Consider the following 24,198-nt stretch of genomic DNA (forward strand, 5'->3'; position numbering starts at 1 on the left):
ACAGTTTTCCACTTTGCCACAGTCCATTTTAAATGAGCCTTGGCCCAGAGAAAACAACTGCGCTTTTGGATCATGTTTAGATATTGCTTCTTTTTTGACCTATAGAGTTTTAGCTGGCAACGGTGAATGGCACGGTGGATTGTGTTCACCGACAATGTTTTCTGGAAGTATTCCTGAGCCCATGTTGTGATCTCCATTACAGTAGCGTTCCTGTATGTGATGCAGTGCTGTGTAAGGGCCCGAAGATCACGGGCATCCAGTCTGGTTTTCTGGCCTTGACTCTTACGCACAGAGATTGTTTCAGATTCTCTGAATCTTTGGATGATATTATGCACTCTAGATGATGATAACATCAAACATCGTATAGATTTTAAAATATTGCTTATTACTTATAAAGCCCTGAATGGTTTAGCACCTCAGTATTTGAATGAGCTCCTTTTACATTATACTCCTCTACGTCCGCTACGTTCTCAAAACTCAGGCAATTTGATAATACCTAGAATATCAAAATCAACTGCGGGCGGCAGATCCTTTTCCTATTTGGCGCCTAAACTCTGGAATAACCTACCTAACATTGTTCGGGAGGCAGACACACTCTTGCAGTTTAAATCTAGATTAAAGACCCATCTCTTTAACCTGGCATACACATAACATACTAATATGCTTTTAATATCCAAATCCGTTAAAGGATTTTTAGGCTGCATTAATTAGGTAAACTGGAACCGGAACACTTCACATAACACCGTACTTTCTACATCATTAGAAGAATGGCATCTACGCTAATATTTGTCTGTTTCTCTCTTATTCCGAGGTCACCGTGGCCACCAGATCCAGTCTGTGTCCAGATCAGAGGGTCACTGCAGTCACCCAGATCCAGTACGTATCCAGACCAGATGGTGGATCAGCACCTAGAAAGGACCTCTACTGCCCTGAAAGACAGCGGAGACCAGGACAACTAGAGCCCAGATACAGATCCCCTGTAAAGACCTTGTCTCAGAGGAGCACCAGGACAAGACCACAGGAAACAAATGATTATTCTGCACAATCTGACTTTGCTGCAGTCTGGAATTGAACTACTGGTTTCGTCTGGTCAGAGGAGAACTGGCCCCCCAACTGAGCCTGGTTTCTCCCAAGGTTTTTTTCTCCATTCTGTCACCGATGGAGTTTCGGTTCCTTGCCGCTGTCGCCTCTGGCTTGCTTAGTTGGGGTCACTTCATCTACAGCGATATCGTTGACTTGATTGCAAATAAATGCACAGACACTATTTCAACTGAACAGAGATGACATCAATGAATTCAATGATGAACTGCCTTTAACTATCATTTTGCATTATTGAGACACTGTTTTCCAAATGAATGTTGTTCAGTGCTTTGGCGCAATGTATTTTGTTTAAAGCACTATATAAATAAAGGTGATTGATTGATTGATGATAACTTCAAATTCTTTGCAATTGTTCTCTGAGAAACTCCTTTCTGATATTGCTCCACTATATTTCTCTGCAGCATTGGGGGAATTGGAGATCCTCTGCCTTTCTAGTGTCATATTAATGAATTTACGGCATTGCCTCTATGATTCTTTTAAGTGGATGCAACGGATTATCAGAGAGAGCACACCATGTCTGTCTCATTGTTTTAACTAACAGGAAGTGACTAAACAGGAAGTGACTTCATCACAAGAAACAAAAGATATAATTTTTACAAATGAGTTAGACAAAGAAAAAGTAAATATGAACTTCACATTTTCACTTTAAAATATTTACCAAAAATAATTAAAGCTGATATTTGAAACTTACATTTCTTAAAGGGCAACACAAAGCCTTTTTTTTTGAAGTAGCAGCCCAGACAGCAAGCAATTTCGGCCCAGAACCGGCCCACACGCGGGCCAAATGTGGACCAGATCTGGGCCAAAATTGCTTGCTGTATGGCGGTCTATATGGTAGCCATGGAAAAAAAATTTAAAAAGGTAATTTTCCTAGATTATATTTCACATTTCTGATAAAATCAACTCATCATTCTCTCTTTTCCCCTCGACTCAGAATCATGAATTTATATCCAACACTTGGCTTTTTACCCCTCTGAGAATTGACACAATTGCAATCGTTGAGTTAAATTGAGTTGTGCAAAACAAGAGATATAAACTTGCATTTGTGAGAAAAAAAAGTGTCAGAATTGTGAGATAAAATAGGTTGCCTTAATGTTATAGGTTTAAATAGTAGTCCATTTCATGCTGTAACTGCAGGGCTAATACAATATGTCCCATATGAACTGCATGTGAATATTACAGTATGTAGGACGATTGTTTAAATCAAATTCATTAGCTTCTAATGGCATCTTTGACAACAGTATTCTATTAAAAAATATTTGCATTCTGATTCTGACATTCAAACTATGGACAGTATAGAAATAACTACAAATCAAGCTGCAATACCAAACAAGACCACACAGAGACGCAAACAGACCACTATACCAGTCACCTTAACCTGACTTTTTATACACCGAGCCATTGCAAATTATTAAACAGAGCGCAAAAATAAAAAACCCTAATTTGTCGAACATGCTGATCTGAAGGCAGCTTGTCATCAACAGTGACCAGTACTCTGTCAGAGCTAGTGTTATTGCTCATATGTATATAAACACCACTGACTGCAGCCAACTCCTATCATAGCACACTTCTTCAGGGAGTGTCCATTATAAAACACTTGCCAGACACACGACCATAATCAACTATACCCCCATTACAACCATCATCCATCTGAACTTTACTGGTTTGCTTTATTCAGCCTGTGCAAAAGGCTCATGACACTGATTTATAATGCAGATGCACAAAAGCATGCTCTTCTCCATCACTGGGAGTTTTAATTCAGAATTAATGAGATCCTGACCTCAGGCATTCATAGGCTTGTTTTAAGACAAAAAAAAAAAAAAAAAAAAAAAAAAAAGTTTGCAGAAGGTGCAGAAAACAGCTGGTGCCATTTGAGCCCCAATGACATGTGGTATATTTTGGGTCAAAAATTGTCTAATACTGCAAATATCCAGGTCTCATGGAGAGGAACTTACACAAAGCACTGACGCCAGAACTGGGTTATGTGAGAAAGTCAAACACCACAACTTTCAAATAAAGCAATTTTCTTTTTATTTAAGGGAAGGAGGCAGAGATGGTCTTTCTGAAATGTTAGAGCAAAAAGGGAAAAATCCTTATGAACATAGCACTGAATTTCCCTGACCACATCACAGACCGCTTCCCTGACCAACTCCCTGTCCACTACCAGATCCCTGGCCATAGCCGCTTCCCTGACCAACTCCCTGTCCACTACCAGATCCCTGGCCGAAGCCACTTCCCTGACCAACTCCCTGTCCACTACCAGATCCCTGGCCGAAGCCACTTCCCTGACCAACTCCCTGTCCACTACCAGATCCCTGGCCATAGCCGCTTCCCTGACCAACTCCCTGTCCACTACCAGATCCCTGGCCGTAGCCACTTCCCTGACCACTACCAGATCCCTGGCCATAGCCGCTTCCCTGACCGTAGCCGCTTCCCTGACCAACTCCCTGTCCACTACCAGATCCCTGGCCGTAGCCACTTCCCTGACCGTAGCCGCTTCCCTGACCACTACCAGATCCCTGGCCATAGCCGCTTCCCTGACCGTAGCCGCTTCCCTGACCACTACCAGATCCCTGGCCGTAGCCGCTTCCCTGACCGTAGCCGCTTCCCTGACCACTACCAGATCCCTGGCCGTAGCCGCTTCCCTGACCGTAGCCGCTTCCCTGACCACTACCAGATCCCTGGCCGAAGCCACTTCCCTGACCAACTCCCTGTCCACTACCAGATCCCTGGCCATAGCCGCTTCCCTGACCGTAGCCGCTTCCCTGACCAACTCCCTGTCCACTACCAGATCCCTGGCCATAGCCGCTTCCCTGGCCGTAGCCGCTTCCTTGGCCAACTCCCTGTCCACTACCAGATCCCTGGCCATAGCCGCTTCCCTGACCAAAACCAGTCCCCTGTCCGCTTCCCTGGCCGGTACCCTGGCCCTGTCCGCTTCCCTGGCCCTGTCCGGCGCCCTGTCCAGCACCCTGTCCGCTTCCCTGGCCCTGTCCTGCACCCTGTCCGCTTCCCTGGCCCTGTCCTGCACCCTGTCCGCTTCCCTGGCCCTGTCCGGCGCCCTGTCCGCTTCCCTGGCCCTGTCCTGCACCCTGGCCGCTTCCCAGGCCGGCACCCTGGCCCTGTCCGCTTCCCTGGCCCTGTCCGGCGCCCTGTCCAGCACCCTGTCCGCTTCCCTGGCCCTGTCCGGCGCCCTGTCCAGCACCCTGTCCGCTTCCCTGGCCCTGTCCTGCACCCTGTCCGCTTCCCTGGCCCTGTCCTGCACCCTGTCCGCTTCCCTGGCCCTGTCCTGCACCCTGTCCGCTTCCCTGGCCCTGTCCTGCACCCTGTCCGCTTCCCTGGCCCTGTCCTGCACCCTGGCCCTGTCCGCTTCCCTGGCCCGGTCCGGCGCCTTGTCCAGCACCCTGTCCGCTTCCCTGGCCCTGTCCTGCACCCTGTCCGCTTCCCTGGCCCTGTCCAGCACCCTGTCCGCTTCCCTGGCCCTGTCCAGCACCCTGTCCGCTTCCCTGGCCCTGTCCAGCACCCTGTCCTGCACCCTGTCCGCTTCCCTGGCCCTGTCCGGCGCCCTGTCCGCTTCCCTGGCCCTGTCCTGCACCCTGGCCGCTTCCCTGGCCGGCACCCTGGCCCTGTCCGCTTCCCTGGCCCTGTCCGGCGCCCTGTCCAGCACCCTGTCCGCTTCCCTGGCCCTGTCCTGCACCCTGTCCGCTTCCCTGGCCCTGTCCTGCACCCTGTCCGCTTCCCTGGCCCTGTCCAGCACCCTGTCCGCTTCCCTGGCCCTGTCCTGCACCCTGTCCGCTTCCCTGGCCCTGTCCTGCACCCTGTCCGCTTCCCTGGCCCTGTCCTGCACCCTGTCCGCTTCCCTGGCCGGCACCCTGGCCCTGTCCGCTTCCCTGGCCCTGTCCGGCGCCCTGTCCTGCACCCTGTCCGCTTCCCTGGCCCTGTCCTGCACCCTGTCCGCTTCCCTGGCCCTGTCCTGCACCCTGTCCGCTTCCCTGGCCCTGTCCTGCACCCTGGCCCTGTCCTGCACCCTGGCCCTGTCCGGCGCCTTGTCCAGCACCCTGTCCGCTTCCCTGGCCCTGTCCTGCACCCTGTCCGCTTCCCTGGCCCTGTCCAGCACCCTGTCCGCTTCCCTGGCCCTGTCCAGCACCCCTGTCCGCTTCCCTGGCCCTGTCCAGCACCCTGTCCTGCACCCTGTCCGCTTCCCTGGCCCTGTCCGGCGCCCTGTCCGCTTCCCTGGCCCTGTCCTGCACCCTGGCCGCTTCCCTGGCCGGCACCCTGGCCCTGTCCGCTTCCCTGGCCCTGTCCGGCGCCCTGTCCAGCACCCTGTCCGCTTCCCTGGCCCTGTCCTGCACCCTGTCCGCTTCCCTGGCCCTGTCCTGCACCCTGTCCGCTTCCCTGGCCCTGTCCTGCACCCTGTCCGCTTCCCTGGCCCTGTTCCTGCACCCTGTCCGCTTCCCTGGCCGGCACCCTGGCCCTGTCCGCTTCCCTGGCCCTGTCCGGCGCCTTGTCCAGCACCCTGTCCGCTTCCCTGGCCCTGTCCGGCACCCTGTCCGCTTCCCTGGCCCTGTCCGGCACCCTGTCCGCTTCCCTGGCCCTGTCCGGCACCCTGTCCGCTTCCCTGGCCCTGTCCGGCACCCTGTCCGCTTCCCTGGCCCTGTCCGGCACCCTGGCCGCTTCCCTGGCCCTGTCCTGCACCCTGGCCGCTTCCCTGGCCGGCACCCTGGCCCTGTCCGCTTCCCTGGCCCTGTCCGGCGCCCTGTCCAGCACCCTGTCCGCTTCCCTGGCCCTGTCCTGCACCCTGTCCGCTTCCCTGGCCCTGTCCGCTTCCCTGGCCCTGTCCGCTTCCCTGGCCCTGTCCGCTTCCCTGGCCCTGTCCGGCGCCTTGTCCAGCACCCTGTCCGCTTCCCTGGCCCTGTCCGGCACCCTGTCCGCTTCCCTGACCGGCGCCCTGTCCGGCACCCTGTCCTCTTCCCTGGCCCTGTCCGGCACCCTGTCCGCTTCCCTGACCGGCGCCCTGTCCGGCACCCTGTCCTCTTCCCTGGCCCTGTCCGGCACCCTGTCCGCTTCCCTGACCGGCGCCCTGTCCGGCGCCCTGTCCGCTTCCCTGGCCGGCGCCCTGTCCGCTTCCCTGGCCGGCGCCCTGTCCGCTTCCCTGGCCGGCGCCCTGTCCGCTTCCCTGGCCCTGTCCGGCACCCTGTCCGCTTCCCTGACCGGCGCCCTGTCCGGCACCCTGTCCGCTTCCCTGACCGGCGCCCTGTCCGGCACCCTGTCCGCTTCCCTGGCCGGCGCCCTGTCCGCTTCCCTGGCCCTGTCCGGCACCCTGTCCGCTTCCCTGGCCGGCGCCCTGTCCGGCACCCTGTCCGCTTCCCTGACCGGCGCCCTGTCCGGCACCCTGTCCGCTGCCCTGGCCCTGTCCGCTGCCCTGGCCGCTTCCCTTGCCCTGTCCGGCGCCCTGGCCCGTGTTCTGACAGCTTCCCTGGCCCTGTCGGCTTGGTTCACTGCATCCATGGCCACTGGTGGTTGGGCAACACTTCTGTGTGGCAGGACACTGACCATCATGGACACAGTTTTTAGCAGACAGTGGAACGTTCTTTGGGTCAGGACATTGACCGGGTTTCACTGCATGGACAAAGACAGTCAGCTTTAGTTCATGAGCATGGACTGTATGCCATGTCAATATACAGCAAAAGACTTATGCCACAGAGTGAATTTTATTCCAAGAATTATTCCAGTGTATTTTGTAAAGCCATCCAGGGTTTTAAACCATCCTAAAAAGGAGAAATTCAAACCTAAATCTAGACAAGAGTAACAGAAGGCAAAAATGTAACTTTCTAATCAAAAAAAAAAAAAAAAAAAACCCACACATGCATTAGATTTTTATTTATTTTTTTGGAGGACCCCTAGCATCGATTATAAACGGTAACTCACTTGAACCAGGCTGACTGGAAACAGGATCACATTGAAATCGAGAGCAGCCAGGTCTTTCAGAGCAGTATTGTCTTCCAGAGCAGGGTCTATCAGAAGAACATCCTCGATGGGATAGCAAGTCTTTCAGCCTCAGACCGCCAATACCTTAATACAACATTACATATTTATCTGCTTCAAATCAAGCATTTCAAAAGATCTACTACCCATTCCTTATCCTACACACAAAGATGAAGGGTCACTTATTTTTTGGGTTTCTTCAGGCTGCGTAATGAAGTCAACAGATCACTCACCTAGAGTAGCATCTGTTATGTTCAAGTTTCCAAACAGACACAATAAAACCGCACCAAACGAGCAATACATTCGAGCGGTCATCCTCCCAGCCTACAATCTCACAATGGCCTCTGCTGGAAAATTGAATTGCTGAATTGGCGTGTCAGAAGAAGCAGATAGCTAAATACAGCCAAAGGGCATAAAACTAAAACAAATAAATGTGTTGTTGTTGTAACAGCCACTTCTGTAAATGGGGTTTTAAAGATCCAAGGAGATAAGGTCAACTCCAACCCTGATCAAACTCACCTGCCAGTAGCTTTCTAGTAACTGAATGGAAGGCCTTGATTAGCTTGTTCAGGTGTGTTTGATTGCGGTTGTATGAGGTGAGCTGCATTCAAACCATTCACGTTTTTGGTGTCTCTCTTATCTGATGCACACATTTGAGGTCTTGGAGTTTTCACCAATGAGTTGATGAGTTAAATCAGGTGCATTTGAATAGGGAGACATCTAAAATGTGCAGTGTTGGAGGTTCTCCGGGACCAGAATTGGGAACCACTGGTATATAGCATGGAAAGAGCGCTCCCTTTAAATGTATTAAAAAAGGTCACTCTTTCATCACAACCTCACAAAGTTAACCAATGTGTCTACACAATGTGTTTTTACTCACTTAAAATGTCTACACAATGAAAGTTTTTTTTAATTCATTTTTTATGAAGTTATGAGCATGATTTAACTCAGGTTTCCAACCTAAATACAATGCTTTGTAGAAGTAAACAAACATGTCTGTGATTGGCTACTTTGCTGCCCTCTGTGAAAATGCTTCATAAAATCATATGACGCTTTCCAAAACAGAAGGGCAGATACACTGGATTAATTTCCAAATAGATTTCGTCATGCTATTATTACTAAGAAAACAGATCCTAGACCAGGAGTTATGGGCAGCTAAAAACAATCAGTTAGACTATTTTACACTATGAGTTAGACCAGTGGTCACCAACCTTTTCAAGCCCAAGATTACATCCAAAGTCCAAATGTAAACCGATCTACCACTTGCAAAAAATTATGAAAAAACAAGGCCACAATGTAAGTTCTACTTTGAGATTCTTTGTTGCCTGTTAGCACTAGCAAAATATTTAACTACACAAACTATCAACTATAATTGAACATTTTCAACAGTAAAATAACATTAAGTATTTCCACAGGCTTATTATTCATATATAAATTCAATAATCAGTCAATTACAGGCCTAAGCCAATAATGTACTGTTGCACATTCCCTTTTAAAACATATTTCATACACTTCAAAATGGAAATACTCAGGTTAGTGCAACTAACATACACAATATTATGACTCTTTAGTCCGGATGACATCGCGTCGCATTTTTCCAAAAAGAACTTCAAATTTTGATTCGTCTGACCACAGAACAGTTTTCCACTTCGCCACAGTCCATTTTAAATGAGCCTTGGCCCAGAGAAAACAACTGCGCTTTTGGATCATGTTTAGATATTGCTTCTTTTTTGACCTATAGAGTTTTAGCTGGCAACGGTGAATGGCACGGTGGATTGTGTTCACCGACAATGTTTTCTGGAAGTATTCCTGAGCCCATGTTGTGATCTCCATTACAGTAGCGTTCCTGTATGTGATGCAGTGCTGTGTAAGGGCCCGAAGATCACGGGCATCCAGTCTGGTTTTCTGGCCTTGACTCTTACGCACAGAGATTGTTTCAGATTCTCTGAATCTTTGGATGATATTATGCACTCTAGATGATGATAACTTCAAATTCTTTGCAATTGTTCTCTGAGAAACTCCTTTCTGATATTGCTCCACTATATTTCTCTGCAGCATTGGGGGAATTGGTGATCCTCTGCCTTTCTAGTGTCATATTAATGAATTTACGGCATTGCCTCTATGATTCTTTTAAGTGGATGCAACGGATTATCAGAGAGAGCACACCATGTCTGTCTCATTGTTTTAACTAACAGGAAGTGACTAAACAGGAAGTGACTTCATCACAAGAAACAAAAGATATAATTTTTACAAATGAGTTAGACAAAGAAAAAGTAAATATGAACTTCACATTTTCACTTTAAAATATTTACCAAAAATAATTAAAGCTGATATTTGAAACGTACATTTCTTAAAGGGCAACACAAAGCCTTTTTTTTTGAAGTAGCAGCCCAGACAGCAAGCAATTTCGGCCCAGAACCGGCCCACACGCGGGCCAAATGTGGACCAGATCTGGGTCAAAATTGCTTGCTGTATGGCGGTCTATATGGTAGCCATGGAAAAAAAATTTAAAAAGGTAATTTTCCTAGATTATATTTCACATTTCTGATAAAATCAACTCATCATTCTCTCTTTTCCCCTCGACTCAGAATCATGAATTTATATCCAACACTTGGCTTTTTACCCCTCTGAGAATTGACACAATTGCAATCGTTGAGTTAAATTGAGTTGTGCAAAACAAGAGATATAAACTTGCATTTGTGAGAAAAAAAAGTGTCAGAATTGTGAGATAAAATAGGTTGCCTTAATGTTATAGGTTTAAATAGTAGTCCATTTCATGCTGTAACTGCAGGGCTAATACAATATGTCCCTATGAACTGCATGTGAATATTACAGTATGTAGGCCGATTGTTTAAATCAAATTCATTAGCTTCTAATGGCATCTTTGACAACAGTATTCTATTAAAAAAATATTTGCATTCTGATTCTGACATTCAAAACTATGGACAGTATAGAAATAACTACAAATCAAGCTGCAATACCAAACAAGACCACACAGAGACGCAAACAGACCACTATACCAGTCACCTTAACCTGACTTTTTATACACCGAGCCATTGCAAATTATTAAACCGAGCGCAAAAATAAAAAACCCTAATTTGTCGAACATGCTGATCTGAAGGCAGCTTGTCATCAACAGTGACCAGTACTCTGTCAGAGCTAGTGTTATTGCTCATATGTATATGAACACCACTGACTGCAGCCAACTCCTATAATAGCAGACTTCTTCAGGGAGTGTCCATTATAAAACACTTGCCAGACACACGACCATAATCAACTATACCCCCATTACAACCATCATCCATCTGAACTTTACTGGTTTGCTTTATTCAGCCTGTGCAAAAGGCTCATGACACGGATTTATAATGCAGATGCACAAAAGCATGCTCTTCTCCATCACTGGGAGTTTTAATTCAGAATTAATGAGATCCTGACCTCAGGCATTCATAGGCTTGTTTTAAGACAAAAAAAAAAAAAAAAAAGTTTGCAGAAGGTGCAGAAAACAGCTGGTGCCATTTGAGCCCCAATGACATGTGGTATATTTTGGGTCAAAAATTGTCTAATACTGCAAATATCCAGGTCTCATGGAGAGGAACTTACACAAAGCACTGACGCCAGAACTGGGTTATGTGAGAAAGTCAAACACCACAACTTTCAAATCAAGCAATTTTCTTTTTATTTAAGGGAAGGAGGCAGAGATGGTCTTCCTGAAATGTTAGAGCAAAAAGGGAAAAATCCTTATGAACATAGCACTGAATTTCCCTGACCACATCACAGACCGCTTCCCTGACCAACTCCCTGTCCACTACCAGATCCCTGGCCATAGCCGCTTCCCTGACCAACTCCCTGTCCACTACCAGATCCCTGGCCGAAGCCACTTCCCTGACCAACTCCCTGTCCACTACCAGATCCCTGGCCGAAGCCACTTCCCTGACCGTAGCCGCTTCCCTGACCACTACCAGATCCCTGGCCATAGCCGCTTCCCTGACCGTAGCCGCTTCCCTGACCACTACCAGATCCCTGGCCATAGCCGCTTCCCTGACCGTAGCCGCTTCCCTGACCAACTCCCTGTCCACTACCAGATCCCTGGCCGTAGCCGCTTCCCTGACCGTAGCCGCTTCCCTGACCACTACCAGATCCCTGGCCATAGCCGCTTCCCTGACCGTAGCCGCTTCCCTGACCAACTCCCTGTCCACTACCAGATCCCTGGCCGTAGCCACTTCCCTGACCGTAGCCGCTTCCCTGTCCACTACCAGATCCCTGGCCGTAGCCGCTTCCCTGACCGTAGCCGCTTCCCTGACCACTACCAGATCCCTGGCCGTAGCCACTTCCCTGACCGTAGCCGCTTCCCTGACCACTACCAGATCCCTGGCCGTAGCCGCTTCCCTGACCGTAGCCCGCTTCCCTGACCACTACCAGATCCCTGGCCGAAGCCACTTCCCTGACCAACTCCCTGTCCACTACCAGATCCCTGGCCATAGCCGCTTCCCTGACCGTAGCCGCTTCCTTGGCCAACTCCCTGTCCACTACCAGATCCCTGGCCATAGCCGCTTCCCTGACCAAAACCAGTCCCCTGTCCGCTTCCCTGGCCGGCACCCTGGCCCTGTCCGCTTCCCTGGCCCTGTCCGGCGCCCTGTCCAGCACCCTGTCCGCTTCCCTGGCCCTGTCCTGCACCCTGTCCTGCACCCTGTCCGCTTCCCTGGCCCTGTCCTGCACCCTGTCCTGCACCCTGTCCGCTTCCCTGGCCCTGTCCTGCACCCTGTCCGCTTCCCTGGCCCTGTCCGGCGCCCTGTCCGCTTCCCTGGCCCTGTCCTGCACCCTGGCCCTGTCCGGCGCCCTGTCCAGCACCCTGTCCGCTTCCCTGGCCCTGTCCTGCACCCTGTCCGCTGCCCTGGCCCTGTCCTGCACCCTGTCCGCTGCCCTGGCCCTGTCCTGCACCCTGGCCGCTTCCCTGGCCGGCACCCTGGCCCTGTCCGCTTCCCTGGCCCTGTCCGGCGCCCTGTCCAGCACCCTGTCCGCTTCCCTGGCCCTGTCCTGCACCCTGGCCGCTTCCCTGGCCGGCACCCTGGCCCTGTCCGCTTCCCTGGCCCTGTCCGGCGCCCTGTCCAGCACCCTGTCCGCTTCCCTGGCCCTGTCCGCTTCCCTGGCCCTGTCCTGCACCCTGTCCTGCACCCTGTCCGCTTCCCTGGCCCTGTCCGGCGCCCTGTCCGCTTCCCTGGCCCTGTCCTGCACCCTGTCCGCTTCCCTGGCCGGCACCCTGGCCCTGTCCGCTTCCCTGGCCCTGTCCGGCGCCTTGTCCAGCACCTTGTCCGCTTCCCTGGCCCTGTCCTGCACCCTGTCCGCTTCCCTGGCCGGCACCCTGGCCCTGTCCGCTTCCCTGGCCCTGTCCGGCGCCTTGTCCAGCACCCTGTCCGCTTCCCTGGCCCTGTCCTGCACCCTGTCCGCTTCCCTGGCCCTGTCCTGCACCCTGTCCGCTTCCCTGGCCCTGTCCTGCACCCTGTCCGCTTCCCTGGCCCTGTCCTGCACCCTGTCCGCTTCCCTGGCCCTGTCCTGCACCCTGGCCGCTTCCCTGGCCGGCACCCTGGCCCTGTCCGCTTCCCTGGCCCTGTCCGGCGCCCTGTCCAGCACCCTGTCCGCTTCCCTGGCCCTGTCCTGCACCCTGTCCTGCACCCTGTCCGCTGCCCTGGCCCTGTCCTGCACCCTGTCCGCTGCCCTGGCCCTGTCCTGCACCCTGGCCGCTTCCCTGGCCGGCACCCTGGCCCTGTCCGCTTCCCTGGCCCTGTCCGGCGCCCTGTCCAGCACCCTGTCCGCTTCCCTGGCCCTGTCCTGCACCCTGGCCGCTTCCCTGGCCGGCACCCTGGCCCTGTCCGCTTCCCTGGCCCTGTCCGGCGCCCTGTCCAGCACCCTGTCCGCTTCCCTGGCCCTGTCCGCTTCCCTGGCCCTGTCCTGCACCCTGTCCTGCACCCTGTCCGCTTCCCTGGCCCTGTCCGGCGCCCTGTCCGCTTCCCTGGCCCTGTCCTGCACCCTGTCCGCTTCCCTGGCCGGCACCCTGGCCCTGTCCGCTTCCCTGGCCCTGTCCGGCGCCTTGTCCAGCACCTTGTCCGCTTCCCTGGCCCTGTCCTGCACCCTGTCCGCTTCCCTGGCCGGCACCCTGGCCCTGTCCGCTTCCCTGGCCCTGTCCGGCGCCTTGTCCAGCACCCTGTCCGCTTCCCTGGCCCTGTCCTGCACCCTGTCCGCTTCCCTGGCCCTGTCCTGCACCCTGTCCGCTTCCCTGGCCCTGTCCTGCACCCTGTCCGCTTCCCTGGCCCTGTCCTGCACCCTGTCCGCTTCCCTGGCCCTGTCCTGCACCCTGGCCGCTTCCCTGGCCGGCACCCTGGCCCTGTCCGCTTCCCTGGCCCTGTCCGGCGCCCTGTCCAGCACCCTGTCCGCTTCCCTGGCCCTGTCCTGCACCCTGTCCGCTTCCCTGGCCCTGTCCTGCACCCTGTCCGCTTCCCTGGCCCTGTCCTGCACCCTGTCCGCTTCCCTGGCCCTGTCCTGCACCCTGTCCACTTCCCTGGCCCTGTCCGCTTCCCTGACCGGCGCCCTGTCCTCTTCCCTGGCCCTGTCCTGCACCCTGTCCGCTTCCCTGACCGGCGCCCTGTCCTGCGCCCTGACCGGCACCCTGTCCGGCACCCTGTCCGCTTCCCTGACCGGCACCCTGTCCGGCACCCTGTCCGCTTCCCTGACCGGCACCCTGTCCGCTGCCCTGGCCGCTTCCCTTGCCCTGTCCGGCACCCTGGCCCGTGTTCTGACAGCTTCCCTGGCCCTGTCGGCTTGGTTCACTGCATCCATGGCCACTGGTGGTTGGGCAACACTTCTGTGTGGCAGGACACTGACCATCATGGACACAGTTTTTAGCAGACAGTGGAATGTTCTTTGGGTCAGGACATTGACCGGGTTTCACTGCATGGACAAAGACAGTCAGCTTTAGTTCATGAGCATGGACTGTATGCCATGTCAATATACAGCAAAAGACTTATGCCACAGAGTGAATTTTATTCCAAGAATTATTCCAGTGTATTTTGTAAAGCCATCCAGGGTTTTAAACCATCCTAAAAAGGAGAAATTCAAACCTAAATCTAGACAAGAGTAACAGAAGGCAAAAATGTAACTTTCTAATCAAAAAAAAAAAAAAAAAAAAAAAAACCACACATGCATTAGTTTTTTTTTTTTTTTTTTGGAGGACCCCTAGCATCGATTATAAACGGTAACTCACTTGAACCAGGCTGACTGGAAACAGGATCACATTGAAATCGAGAGCAGCCAGGTCTTTCAGAGCAGTATTGTCTTCCAGAGCAGGGTCTATCAGAAGAACATCCTCGATGGGATAGCAAGTCTTTCAGCCTCAGACCGCCAATACCTTAATACAACATTACATATTTATCTGCTTCAAATCAAGCATTTTAAAAGATCTACTACCCATTCCTTATCCTACACACAAGAAGGGTCACTTATTTTTTGGGTTTCTTCAGGCTGCGTAATGAAGTCAACAGATCACTCACCTAGAGTAGCATCTGTTATGTTCAAGTTTCCAAACAGACACAATAAAACCGCACCAAACGAGCAATACATTCGAGCGGTCATCCTCCCAGCCTACAATCTCACAATGGCCTCTGCTGGAAAATTGAATTGCTGAATTGGCGTGTCAGAAGAAGCAGATAGCTAAATACAGCCAAAGGGCATAAAACTAAAACAAATAAATGTGTTGCTGTTGTAACAGCCACTTCTGTAAATGGGGTTTTAAAGATCCAAGGAGATAAGGTCAACTCCAACCCTGATCAAACTCACCTGCCAGTAGCTTTCTAGTAACTAAATGGAAAGCCTTGATTAGCTTGTTCAGGTGTGTTTGATTGCGGTTGTATGAGGTGAGCTGCATTCAAACCATTCACGTTTTTGGTGTCTCTCTTATCTGATGCACACATTTGATGTCTTGGAGTTTTCACCAATGAGTTGATGAGTTAAATCAGGTGCATTTGAATAGGGAGACATCTAAAATGTGCAGTGTTGGAGGTTCTCCGGGACCAGAATTGGGAACCACTGGTATATAGCATGGAAAGAGCGCTCCCTTTAAATGTATTAAAAAAGGTCACTCTTTCATCACAACCTCACAAAGTTAACCAATGTGTCTACACAATGTGTTTTTACTCACTTAAAATGTCTACACAATGAAAGTAGTGCTGTCAATCGATTAAAAAAAATTAACTAATTAATCGCACAATTTTTTTAAATTAATCGCGATTAATCGCGATTAATCACAATTAAAAGACTGAAACTTTTTGGATATGTAAATGTAAAATGTAAATAATTAATGTAAACTCAAGATAAAGAAACTATTTAAATTCAAAATATGATTGTTTATTGGAATTTTTGTTTAACTTGTAACACAGATTTTCTCATGTAAACAACATACCTGCAATAAACCATCAATATCCTCCAAATTAACTGTTGGCTTGAAAGCCATATTTATTACAGAAATAAAAACACAGGCATGTAAGTACCATTTGAATTTCAAAACAATCAATGCCAATAAAAAACAAAAATGATTTCCATGTTGAATTCTAAGTAGACTGCAAAAAAATTCCAAAGTATAGTCATTGCCAGTGCTTTAAGTGGGCCAGTATGCACCTGTACCGCCACTTCCAAATATAGCTCTTGAGCATACCGCCACCTCTCCGTGCGCCCAGAACGTGCTTGTAGCGTACTGGTACGCTCATTTGGACATCTGTTTTAATAGAGGTTTTAATCTTTTACCTGCACTGCCGATTTTCAGAGCGCCCTTCACAATGCAAGCTTCCTAATTCATCCCACCCAGAGCAGAAACTACATTACCCATTCACCCGTAAGTTACACAAGTGAATAGCGCATGTGTCGCTTTTCCCACTGTTAAGTGTCAACAACCCAACGTGGCCGGAGAAGGTGTGTGAAACTCGTTGTGAGTTATACTAAAGCAAAATCTTGAGTATTTATTGTCTGATAAACATTAAAAACTGTCTGTGGAGGTTGAGTCGTCCTGCAGCCCCCGCTGGCTGTTCATTGGCTGCAGCATCTTTTTTCTAAGTTCTAAAAAAATACCGTAGACGGCAAGGCACAAATTTAGATATTCATTTATCTAATTAATCAATAGCCTATGCACAAAGACAATATGATCTTTTTGTCCCCTTTTTGTTTTAAAGCTTGATGAAGAGAGAGAGCGCAACTTGCTGCAGCTGAGGAGGACAGTGATGCACGCGCACAGGAGTGATTGACAGTTCGCGGCACTGTGTACAAAAAATAGGGGAGACCGGGGATGGTTGTAACACGGGGAGAGTTGTAACACTACCAATTCCATGAATCAGGGGCAAGATAGGAGTCATGTGACAATTTCAGTTTCATCAGGCTTCCTTTACAATCCCACATGGAGGTTTTCCAGTCTGTGTTGCTATCTCTCCTGAAGCTACAGCAGAAAATCTAATTCTGAGGTTAGAAAGTAAAAAAAAATAACAAGATAATATTTTGTTTAGTACTTCTACCGTTGTAGATAATGTTGTATGAGTTATATCAGGTCAAACTGTAGTTTCTCTAGTAAAGAATGGTGTATCAACCTTCTGCCAATTTCAAAGCACCATGCTAATACAGCTTGCTAAACAATGGGTGACAGTGAAGGGGTAGGTTGTAACACATGTTTTGAAAGTGTTACAACCATCCCCTTACATACAACCAAGAACATTTTTGTGATTTTAACAATTCTACAGAATTACTAGAACTTGTGACTGGTAAAGAATGCATTTCATTTGTTCATTCTCTGGAGTGGGGATAAACATACGTCTGTTAATTTGCTCACACGCACACACACACAAACACACACACACACACACACACACACACACATTTTGTGAAAAGTGGGGACATCCCATAGGTGTATTGGTTTTTATACTGTGCAAACTGTATGTTCTATGGCCCTTCACCAACCCTACACCTAAACCTAACCCTCACAGGAAACTTTGTGCATTTTTAATTTCTCAAAAAAACTTTTTCTGTATGATTTATAAGTGTTTTGAAAAATGGGGACATGGGTTATGTCCTCATAAGTCACCCTCTCCTTGTAATACCTGTGTCATACACATGTCATTATACAGAGTTGTGTCCTGATATGACACAAAAACAAGAACACACACACACACACACACACATGAATGTGCACGTACAGACATGCACACACACAAAAGGCACACATGCACAAAAACACACAATATGCTCATACACTCCCCATATTCACACATATTTATTGTTGCAGTCATTCATTTAAAATAAAACTGTTTTTGTGTCAAATCACTTGGAGTACCCTTAGTTTTTGTATATTTTGTCTACCTGTTACAACTTACCCCAGTATGTGTTACAACCTACCCCAGTAGTGGGGTAGGTTGTAACAAAGGACCACCTTGTATTTGTCATCATCTCACAAAGTCTGTGATATAGTTGAATACATTTAAATTGTTGCCATTTGTAGTATAAACATGTGGGTACTTTGCCTAGAAGTTTTAGACTTGTAGCCAAAAGAAAAAGGTAATTTTAGGCGTTGAAGAAAAAAGTGTTACAACCATCCCCGGTCTCCCCTACTCCGCTACACAATTATTTCGTTATTTTCGTTTAAGCTTATTAACGTTAGCGTTACAGAAAGGTCTGATTTACGCACTGTTACAGTCATTGTTTTTTTTTTTGTTTTTTTTTTAAACAATGACATTTGAGTTCATGATTTTAATGTTGCTGTTTCTTGTGGCAGACTAAATGAAGAGTAATGTTTCTTGTGGCAGACTGAAGAGTAATCCGGCAGAGTTTTATACTGAAACTTTCCGTCTAAAAGACCTTCCTTGGTCTTATCCATATTTCTTTGCACGTTGAACACACATGGCCACAACCAGAAATAAAAAAAACTGCAACCGCGTTAATTGCGTTATTTTTTTTTAACGCGTTAAATATTTCAAATTAATCGAATGCGTTAACGCGCTAATTTTGACAGCACTAAATGAAAGTTTTTTTTAATTCATTTTTTATGAAGTTATGAGCATGATTTAACTCAGGTTTCCAACCTAAATACAATGCTTTGTAGAAGTAAACAAACATGTCTGTGATTGGCTACTTTGCTGCCCTCTGTGAAAATGCTTCATAAAATCATATGACGCTTTCCAAAACAGAAGGGCAGATACACTGGATTAATTTCCAAATAGATTTCGTCATGCTATTATTACTAAGAAAACAGATCCTAGACCAGGAGTTATGGGCAGCTAAAAACAATCAGTTAGACTATTTTACACTATGAGTTAGACCAGTGGTCACCAACCTTTTCAAGCCCAAGATTACATCCAAAGTCCAAATGTAAACCGATCTACCACTTGCAAAAAATTATGAAAAAACAAGGCCACAATGTAAGTTCTACTTTGAGATTCTTTGTTGCCTGTTAGCACTAGCAAAATATTTAACTACACAAACTATCAACTATAATTGAACATTTTCAACAGTAAAATAACATTAAGTATTTCCACAGGCTTATTATTCATATATAAATTCAATAATCAGTCAATTACAGGCCTAAGCCAATAATGTACTGTTGCACATTCCCTTTTTAAAACATATTTCATACACTTCAAAATGGAAATACTCAGGTTAGTGCAACTAACATACACAATATTATGACTCTTTAGTCCGGATGACATCGCGTCGCATTTTTCCAAAAAGAACTTCAAATTTTGATTCGTCTGACCACAGAACAGTTTTCCACTTTGCCACAGTCCATTTTAAATGAGCCTTGGCCCAGAGAAAACAACTGCGCTTTTGGATCATGTTTAGATATTGCTTCTTTTTTGACCTATAGAGTTTTAGCTGGCAACGGTGAATGGCACGGTGGATTGTGTTCACCGACAATGTTTTCTGGAAGTATTCCTGAGCCCATGTTGTGATCTCCATTACAGTAGCGTTCCTGTATGTGATGCAGTGCTGTGTAAGGGCCCGAAGATCACGGGCATCCAGTCTGGTTTTCTGGCCTTGACTCTTACGCACAGAGATTGTTTCAGATTCTCTGAATCTTTGGATGATATTATGCACTCTAGATGATGATAACTTCAAATTCTTTGCAATTGTTCTCTGAGAAACTCCTTTCTGATATTGCTCCACTATATTTCTCTGCAGCATTGGGGGAATTGGTGATCCTCTGCCTTTCTAGTGTCATATTAATGAATTTACGGCATTGCCTCTATGATTCTTTTAAGTGGATGCAACGGATTATCAGAGAGAGCACACCATGTCTGTCTCATTGTTTTAACTAACAGGAAGTGACTAAACAGGAAGTGACTTCATCACAAGAAACAAAAGATATAATTTTTACAAATGAGTTAGACAAAGAAAAAGTAAATATGAACTTCACATTTTCACTTTAAAATATTTACCAAAAATAATTAAAGCTGATATTTGAAACGTACATTTCTTAAAGGGCAACACAAAGCCTTTTTTTTTGAAGTAGCAGCCCAGACAGCAAGCAATTTCGGCCCAGAACCGGCCCACACGCGGGCCAAATGTGGACCAGATCTGGGCCAAAATTGCTTGCTGTATGGCGGTCTATATGGTAGCCATGGAAAAAAAATTTAAAAAGGTAATTTTCCTAGATTATATTTCACATTTCTGATAAAATCAACTCATCATTCTCTCTTTTCCCCTCGACTCAGAATCATGAATTTATATCCAACACTTGGCTTTTTACCCCTCTGAGAATTGACACAATTGCAATCGTTGAGTTAAATTGAGTTGTGCAAAACAAGAGATATAAACTTGCATTTGTGAGAAAAAAAAGTGTCAGAATTGTGAGATAAAATAGGTTGCCTTAATGTTATAGGTTTAAATAGTAGTCCATTTCATGCTGTAACTGCAGGGCTAATACAATATGTCCCCTATGAACTGCATGTGAATATTACAGTATGTAGGCCGATTGTTTAAATCAAATTCATTAGCTTCTAATGGCATCTTTGACAACAGTATTCTATTAAAAAAATATTTGCATTCTGATTCTGACATTCAAACTATGGACAGTATAGAAATAACTACAAATCAAGCTGCAATACCAAACAAGACCACACAGAGACGCAAACAGACCACTATACCAGTCACCTTAACCTGACTTTTTATACACCGAGCCATTGCAAATTATTAAACAGAGCGCAAAAATAAAAAACCCTAATTTGTCGAACATGCTGATCTGAAGGCAGCTTGTCATCAACAGTGACCAGTACTCTGTCAGAGCTAGTGTTATTGCTCATATGTATATGAACACCACTGACTGCAGTCAACTCCTATAATAGCAGACTTCTTCAGGGAGTGTCCATTATAAAACACTTGCCAGACACACGACCATAATCAACTATACCCCCATTACAACCATCATCCATCTGAACTTTACTGGTTTCCTTTATTCAGCCTGTGCAAAAGGCTCATGACACGGATTTATAATGCAGATGCACAAAAGCATGCTCTTCTCCATCACTGGGAGTTTTAATTCAGAATTAATGAGATCCTGACCTCAGGCATTCATAGGCTTGTTTTAAGACAAAAAAAAAAAAAAAAAGTTTGCAGAAGGTGCAGAAAACAGCTGGTGCCATTTGAGCCCCAATGACATGTGGTATATTTTGGGTCAAAAATTGTCTAATACTGCAAATATCCAGGTCTCATGGAGAGGAACTTACACAAAGCACTGACGCCAGAACTGGGTTATGTGAGAAAGTCAAACACCACAACTTTCAAATAAAGCAATTTTCTTTTTATTTAAGGAAGGAGGCAGAGATGGTCTTCCTGAAATGTTAGAGCAAAAAGGGAAAAATCCTTATGAACATAGCACTGAATTTCCCTGACCACATCACAGACCGCTTCCCTGACCAACTCCCTGTCCACTACCAGATCCCTGGCCATAGCCGCTTCCCTGACCAACTCCCTGTCCACTACCAGATCCCTGGTCGAAGCCACTTCCCTGACCAACTCCCTGTCCACTACCAGATCCCTGGCCGAAGCCACTTCCCTGACCAACTCCCTGTCCACTACCAGATCCCTGGCCATAGCCGCTTCCCTGACCGTAGCCGCTTCCCTGACCAACTCCCTGTCCACTACCAGATCCCTGGCCGTAGCCACTTCCCTGACCGTAGCCGCTTCCCTGACCACTACCAGATCCCTGGCCATAGCCGCTTCCCTGACCGTAGCCGCTTCCCTGACCACTACCAGATCCCTGGCCGTAGCCACTTCCCTGACCGTAGCCGCTTCCCTGACCACTACCAGATCCCTGGCCGTAGCCGCTTCCCTGACCGTAGCCGCTTCCCTGACCACTACCAGATCCCTGGCCATAGCCGCTTCCCTTACCGTAGCCGCTTCCCTGACCAACTCCCTGTCCACTACCAGATCCCTGGCCATAGCCGCTTCCCTGACCGTAGCCGCTTCCCTGACCAACTCCCTGTCCACTACCAGATCCCTGGCCATAGCCGCTTCCCTGGCCGTAGCCGCTTCCTTGGCCAACTCCCTGTCCACTACCAGATCCCTGGCCATAGCCGCTTCCCTGACCAAAACCAGTCCCCTGTCCACTTCCCTGGCCGGCACCCTGGCCCTGTCCGCTTCCCTGGCCCTGTCCGGCGCCCTGTCCAGCACCCTGTCCGCTTCCCTGGCCCTGTCCTGCACCCTGTCCTGCACCCTGTCCGCTTCCCTGGCCCTGTCCGGCGCCCTGTCCGCTTCCCTGGCCCTGTCCGGCGCCCTGTCCGCTTCCCTGGCCCTGTCCTGCACCCTGGCCGCTTCCCAGGCCGGCACCCTGGCCCTGTCCGCTTCCCTGGCCCTGTCCGGCGCCCTGTCCGCTTCCCTGGCCGGCACCCTGGCCCTGTCCGCTTCCCTGGCCCTGTCCGGCGCCTTGTCCAGCACCCTGTCTGCTTCCCTGGCCCTGTCCTGCACCCTGTCCGCTTCCCTGGCCCTGTCCTGCACCCTGCCCTGCACCCTGTCCGCTTCCCTGGCCCTGTCCTGCACCCTGTCCGCTTCCCTGGCCCTGTCCTGCACCCTGTCCGCTTCCCTGGCCCTGTCCTGCACCCTGTCCGCTTCCCTGGCCGGCACCCTGGCCCTGTCCGCTTCCCTGGCCCTGTCCGGCGCCTTGTCCAGCACCCTGTCCGCTTCCCTGGCCCTGTCCTGCACCCTGTCCGCTTCCCTGGCCCTGTCCGGCGCCCTGTCCGCTTCCCTGGCCCTGTCCGGCGCCCTGTCCAGCACCCTGTCCGCTTCCCTGGCCCTGTCCTGCACCCTGTCCGCTTCCCTGGCCCTGTCCTGCACCCTGTCCGCTTCCCTGGCCGGCACCCTGGCCCTGTCCGCTTCCCTGGCCCTGTCCGGCGCCTTGTCCAGCACCCTGTCCGCTTCCCTGGCCCTGTCCTGCACCCTGTCCGCTTCCCTGGCCCTGTCCTGCACCCTGTCCGCTTCCCTGGCCCTGTCCTGCACCCTGTCCGCTTCCCTGACCGGCGCCCTGTCCGCTTCCCTGACCGGCGCCCTGTCCGCTTCCCTGACCGGCGCCCCTGTCCGGCACCCTGTCCGCTTCCCTGACCGGCGCCCTGTCCGGCACCCTTTCCGCTTCCCTGACCGGCGCCCTGTCCGGCACCCTGTCCGCTTCCCTGGCCCTGTCCTGCACCCTGTCCGCTTCCCTGGCCGGCGCCCTGTCCTGCACCCTGTCCGCTTCCCCTGGCCCTGTCCTGCACCCTGTCCGCTTCCCTGACCGGCGCCCTGTCCGCTTCCCTGACCGGCGCCCTGTCCGCTGCCCTGGCCGCTTCCCTTGCCCTGTCCGGCGCCCTGGCCCGTGTTCTGACAGCTTCCCTGGCCCTGTCGGCTTGGTTCACTGCATCCATGGCCACTGGTGGTTGGGCAAACACTTCTGTGTGGCAGGACACTGACCATCATGGACACAGTTTTTAGCAGACAGTGGAATGTTCTTTGGGTCAGGACATTGACCGGGTTTCACTGCATGGACAAAGACAGTCAGCTTTAGTTCATGAGCATGGACTGTATGCCATGTCAATATACAGCAAAAGACTTATGCCACAGAGTGAATTTTATTCCAAGAATTATTCCAGTGTATTTTGTAAAGCCATCCAGGGTTTTAAACCATCCTAAAAAGGAGAAATTCAAACCTAAATCTAGACAAGAGTAACAGAAGGCAAAAAAGTAACTTTCTAATCAAAAAAAAAAAAAAACCACACATGCATTAGATTTTTATTTATTTTTTTGGAGGACCCCTAGCATCGATTATAAATGGTAACTCACTTGAACCAGGCTGACTGGAAACAGGATCACATTGAAATCGAGAGCAGCCAGGTCTTTCAGAGCAGTATTGTCTTCCAGAGCAGGGTCTATCAGAAGAACATCCTCGATGGGATAGCAAGTCTTTCAGCCTCAGACCGCCAATACCTTAATACAACATGACATATTTATCTGCTTCAAATCAAGCATTTCAAAAGATCTACTACCCATTCCTTATCCTACACACAAAGATGAAGGGTCACTTATTTTTTGGGTTTCTTCAGGCTGCGTAATGAAGTCAACAGATCACTCACCTAGAGTAGCATCTGTTATGTTCAAGTTTCCAAACAGACACAATAAAACCGCACCAAACGAGCAATACATTCGAGCGGTCATCCTCCCAGCCTACAATCTCACAATGGCCTCTGCTGGAAAATTGAATTGCTGAATTGGCGTGTCAGAAGAAGCAGATAGCTAAATACAGCCAAAGGGCATAAAACTAAAACAAATAAATGTGTTGTTGTTGTAACAGCCACTTCTGTAAATGGGGTTTTAAAGATCCAAGGAGATAAGGTCAACTCCAACCCTGATCAAACTCACCTGCCAGTAGCTTTCTAGTAACTAAATGGAAAGCCTTGATTAGCTTGTTCAGGTGTGTTTGATTGCGGTTGTATGAGGTGAGCTGCATTCAAACCATTCACGTTTTTGGTGTCTCTCTTATCTGATGCACACATTTGATGTCTTGGAGTTTTCACCAATGAGTTGATGAGTTAAATCAGGTGCATTTGAATAGGGAGACATCTAAAATGT

General features: G+C 49.1%; 2 protein-coding genes and 1 pseudogene across 2 annotated transcripts; all 3 read right to left on the minus strand.

Moving 5' to 3' along the window:
* Window positions 1-3,108: 3,108 nt before the first annotated feature.
* On the minus strand, window positions 3,109-7,585 carry LOC113052831 (fibroin heavy chain-like; annotated as a pseudogene).
* Window positions 7,586-13,093: 5,508 nt separating this feature from the next.
* Window positions 13,094-14,848, minus strand: LOC113052832 (hyphally-regulated protein-like; the record flags this gene model as incomplete). The annotated part of the gene is made up of 4 exons (XM_026217280.1): window positions 14,625-14,848; window positions 14,354-14,482; window positions 13,462-14,025; window positions 13,094-13,395 (listed from the first exon to the last, which is right to left on the minus strand). Coding segments are annotated over exons 1-4 (1,077 nt in total), but the record flags the coding sequence as incomplete, so codon positions are not given.
* An 8,050-nt stretch (window positions 14,849-22,898) lies between these two features.
* LOC113052833 (perlwapin-like) lies at window positions 22,899-23,935 on the minus strand. The gene is made up of 3 exons (XM_026217282.1): window positions 23,703-23,935; window positions 23,413-23,556; window positions 22,899-23,109 (listed from the first exon to the last, which is right to left on the minus strand). The coding sequence occupies exons 1-3, from the start codon at window positions 23,782-23,784 to the stop codon at window positions 22,985-22,987; spliced, it is 351 nt and encodes a 116-aa protein (XP_026073067.1). The 5' UTR covers window positions 23,785-23,935; the 3' UTR covers window positions 22,899-22,984.
* Between the last annotated feature and the right edge of the window lie 263 nt (window positions 23,936-24,198).

This window comes from Carassius auratus, chromosome 33 (assembly GCF_003368295.1).
Source record: "Carassius auratus strain Wakin chromosome 33, ASM336829v1, whole genome shotgun sequence".
In the NCBI taxonomy this organism is placed as follows: Eukaryota; Metazoa; Chordata; class Actinopteri; order Cypriniformes; family Cyprinidae; genus Carassius; species Carassius auratus.

Excerpts from the sequence above, each read along its gene's own strand:
- LOC113052833 (XM_026217282.1), bottom strand. The coding sequence starts at position 23,784 with ATGACCGCTCGAATGTATTGCTCGTTTGGTGCGGTTTTATTGTGTCTG. Across the intron at positions 23,557-23,702 it reads CATAACAGATGCTACTCTAG|GTATTGGCGGTCTGAGGCTG; the intron begins GTGAGTGATCTG and ends TGTTGTATTAAG. Across the intron at positions 23,110-23,412 it reads TTCCAGTCAGCCTGGTTCAA|TGAAACCCGGTCAATGTCCT; the intron begins GTGAGTTACCAT and ends TTGTCCATGCAG.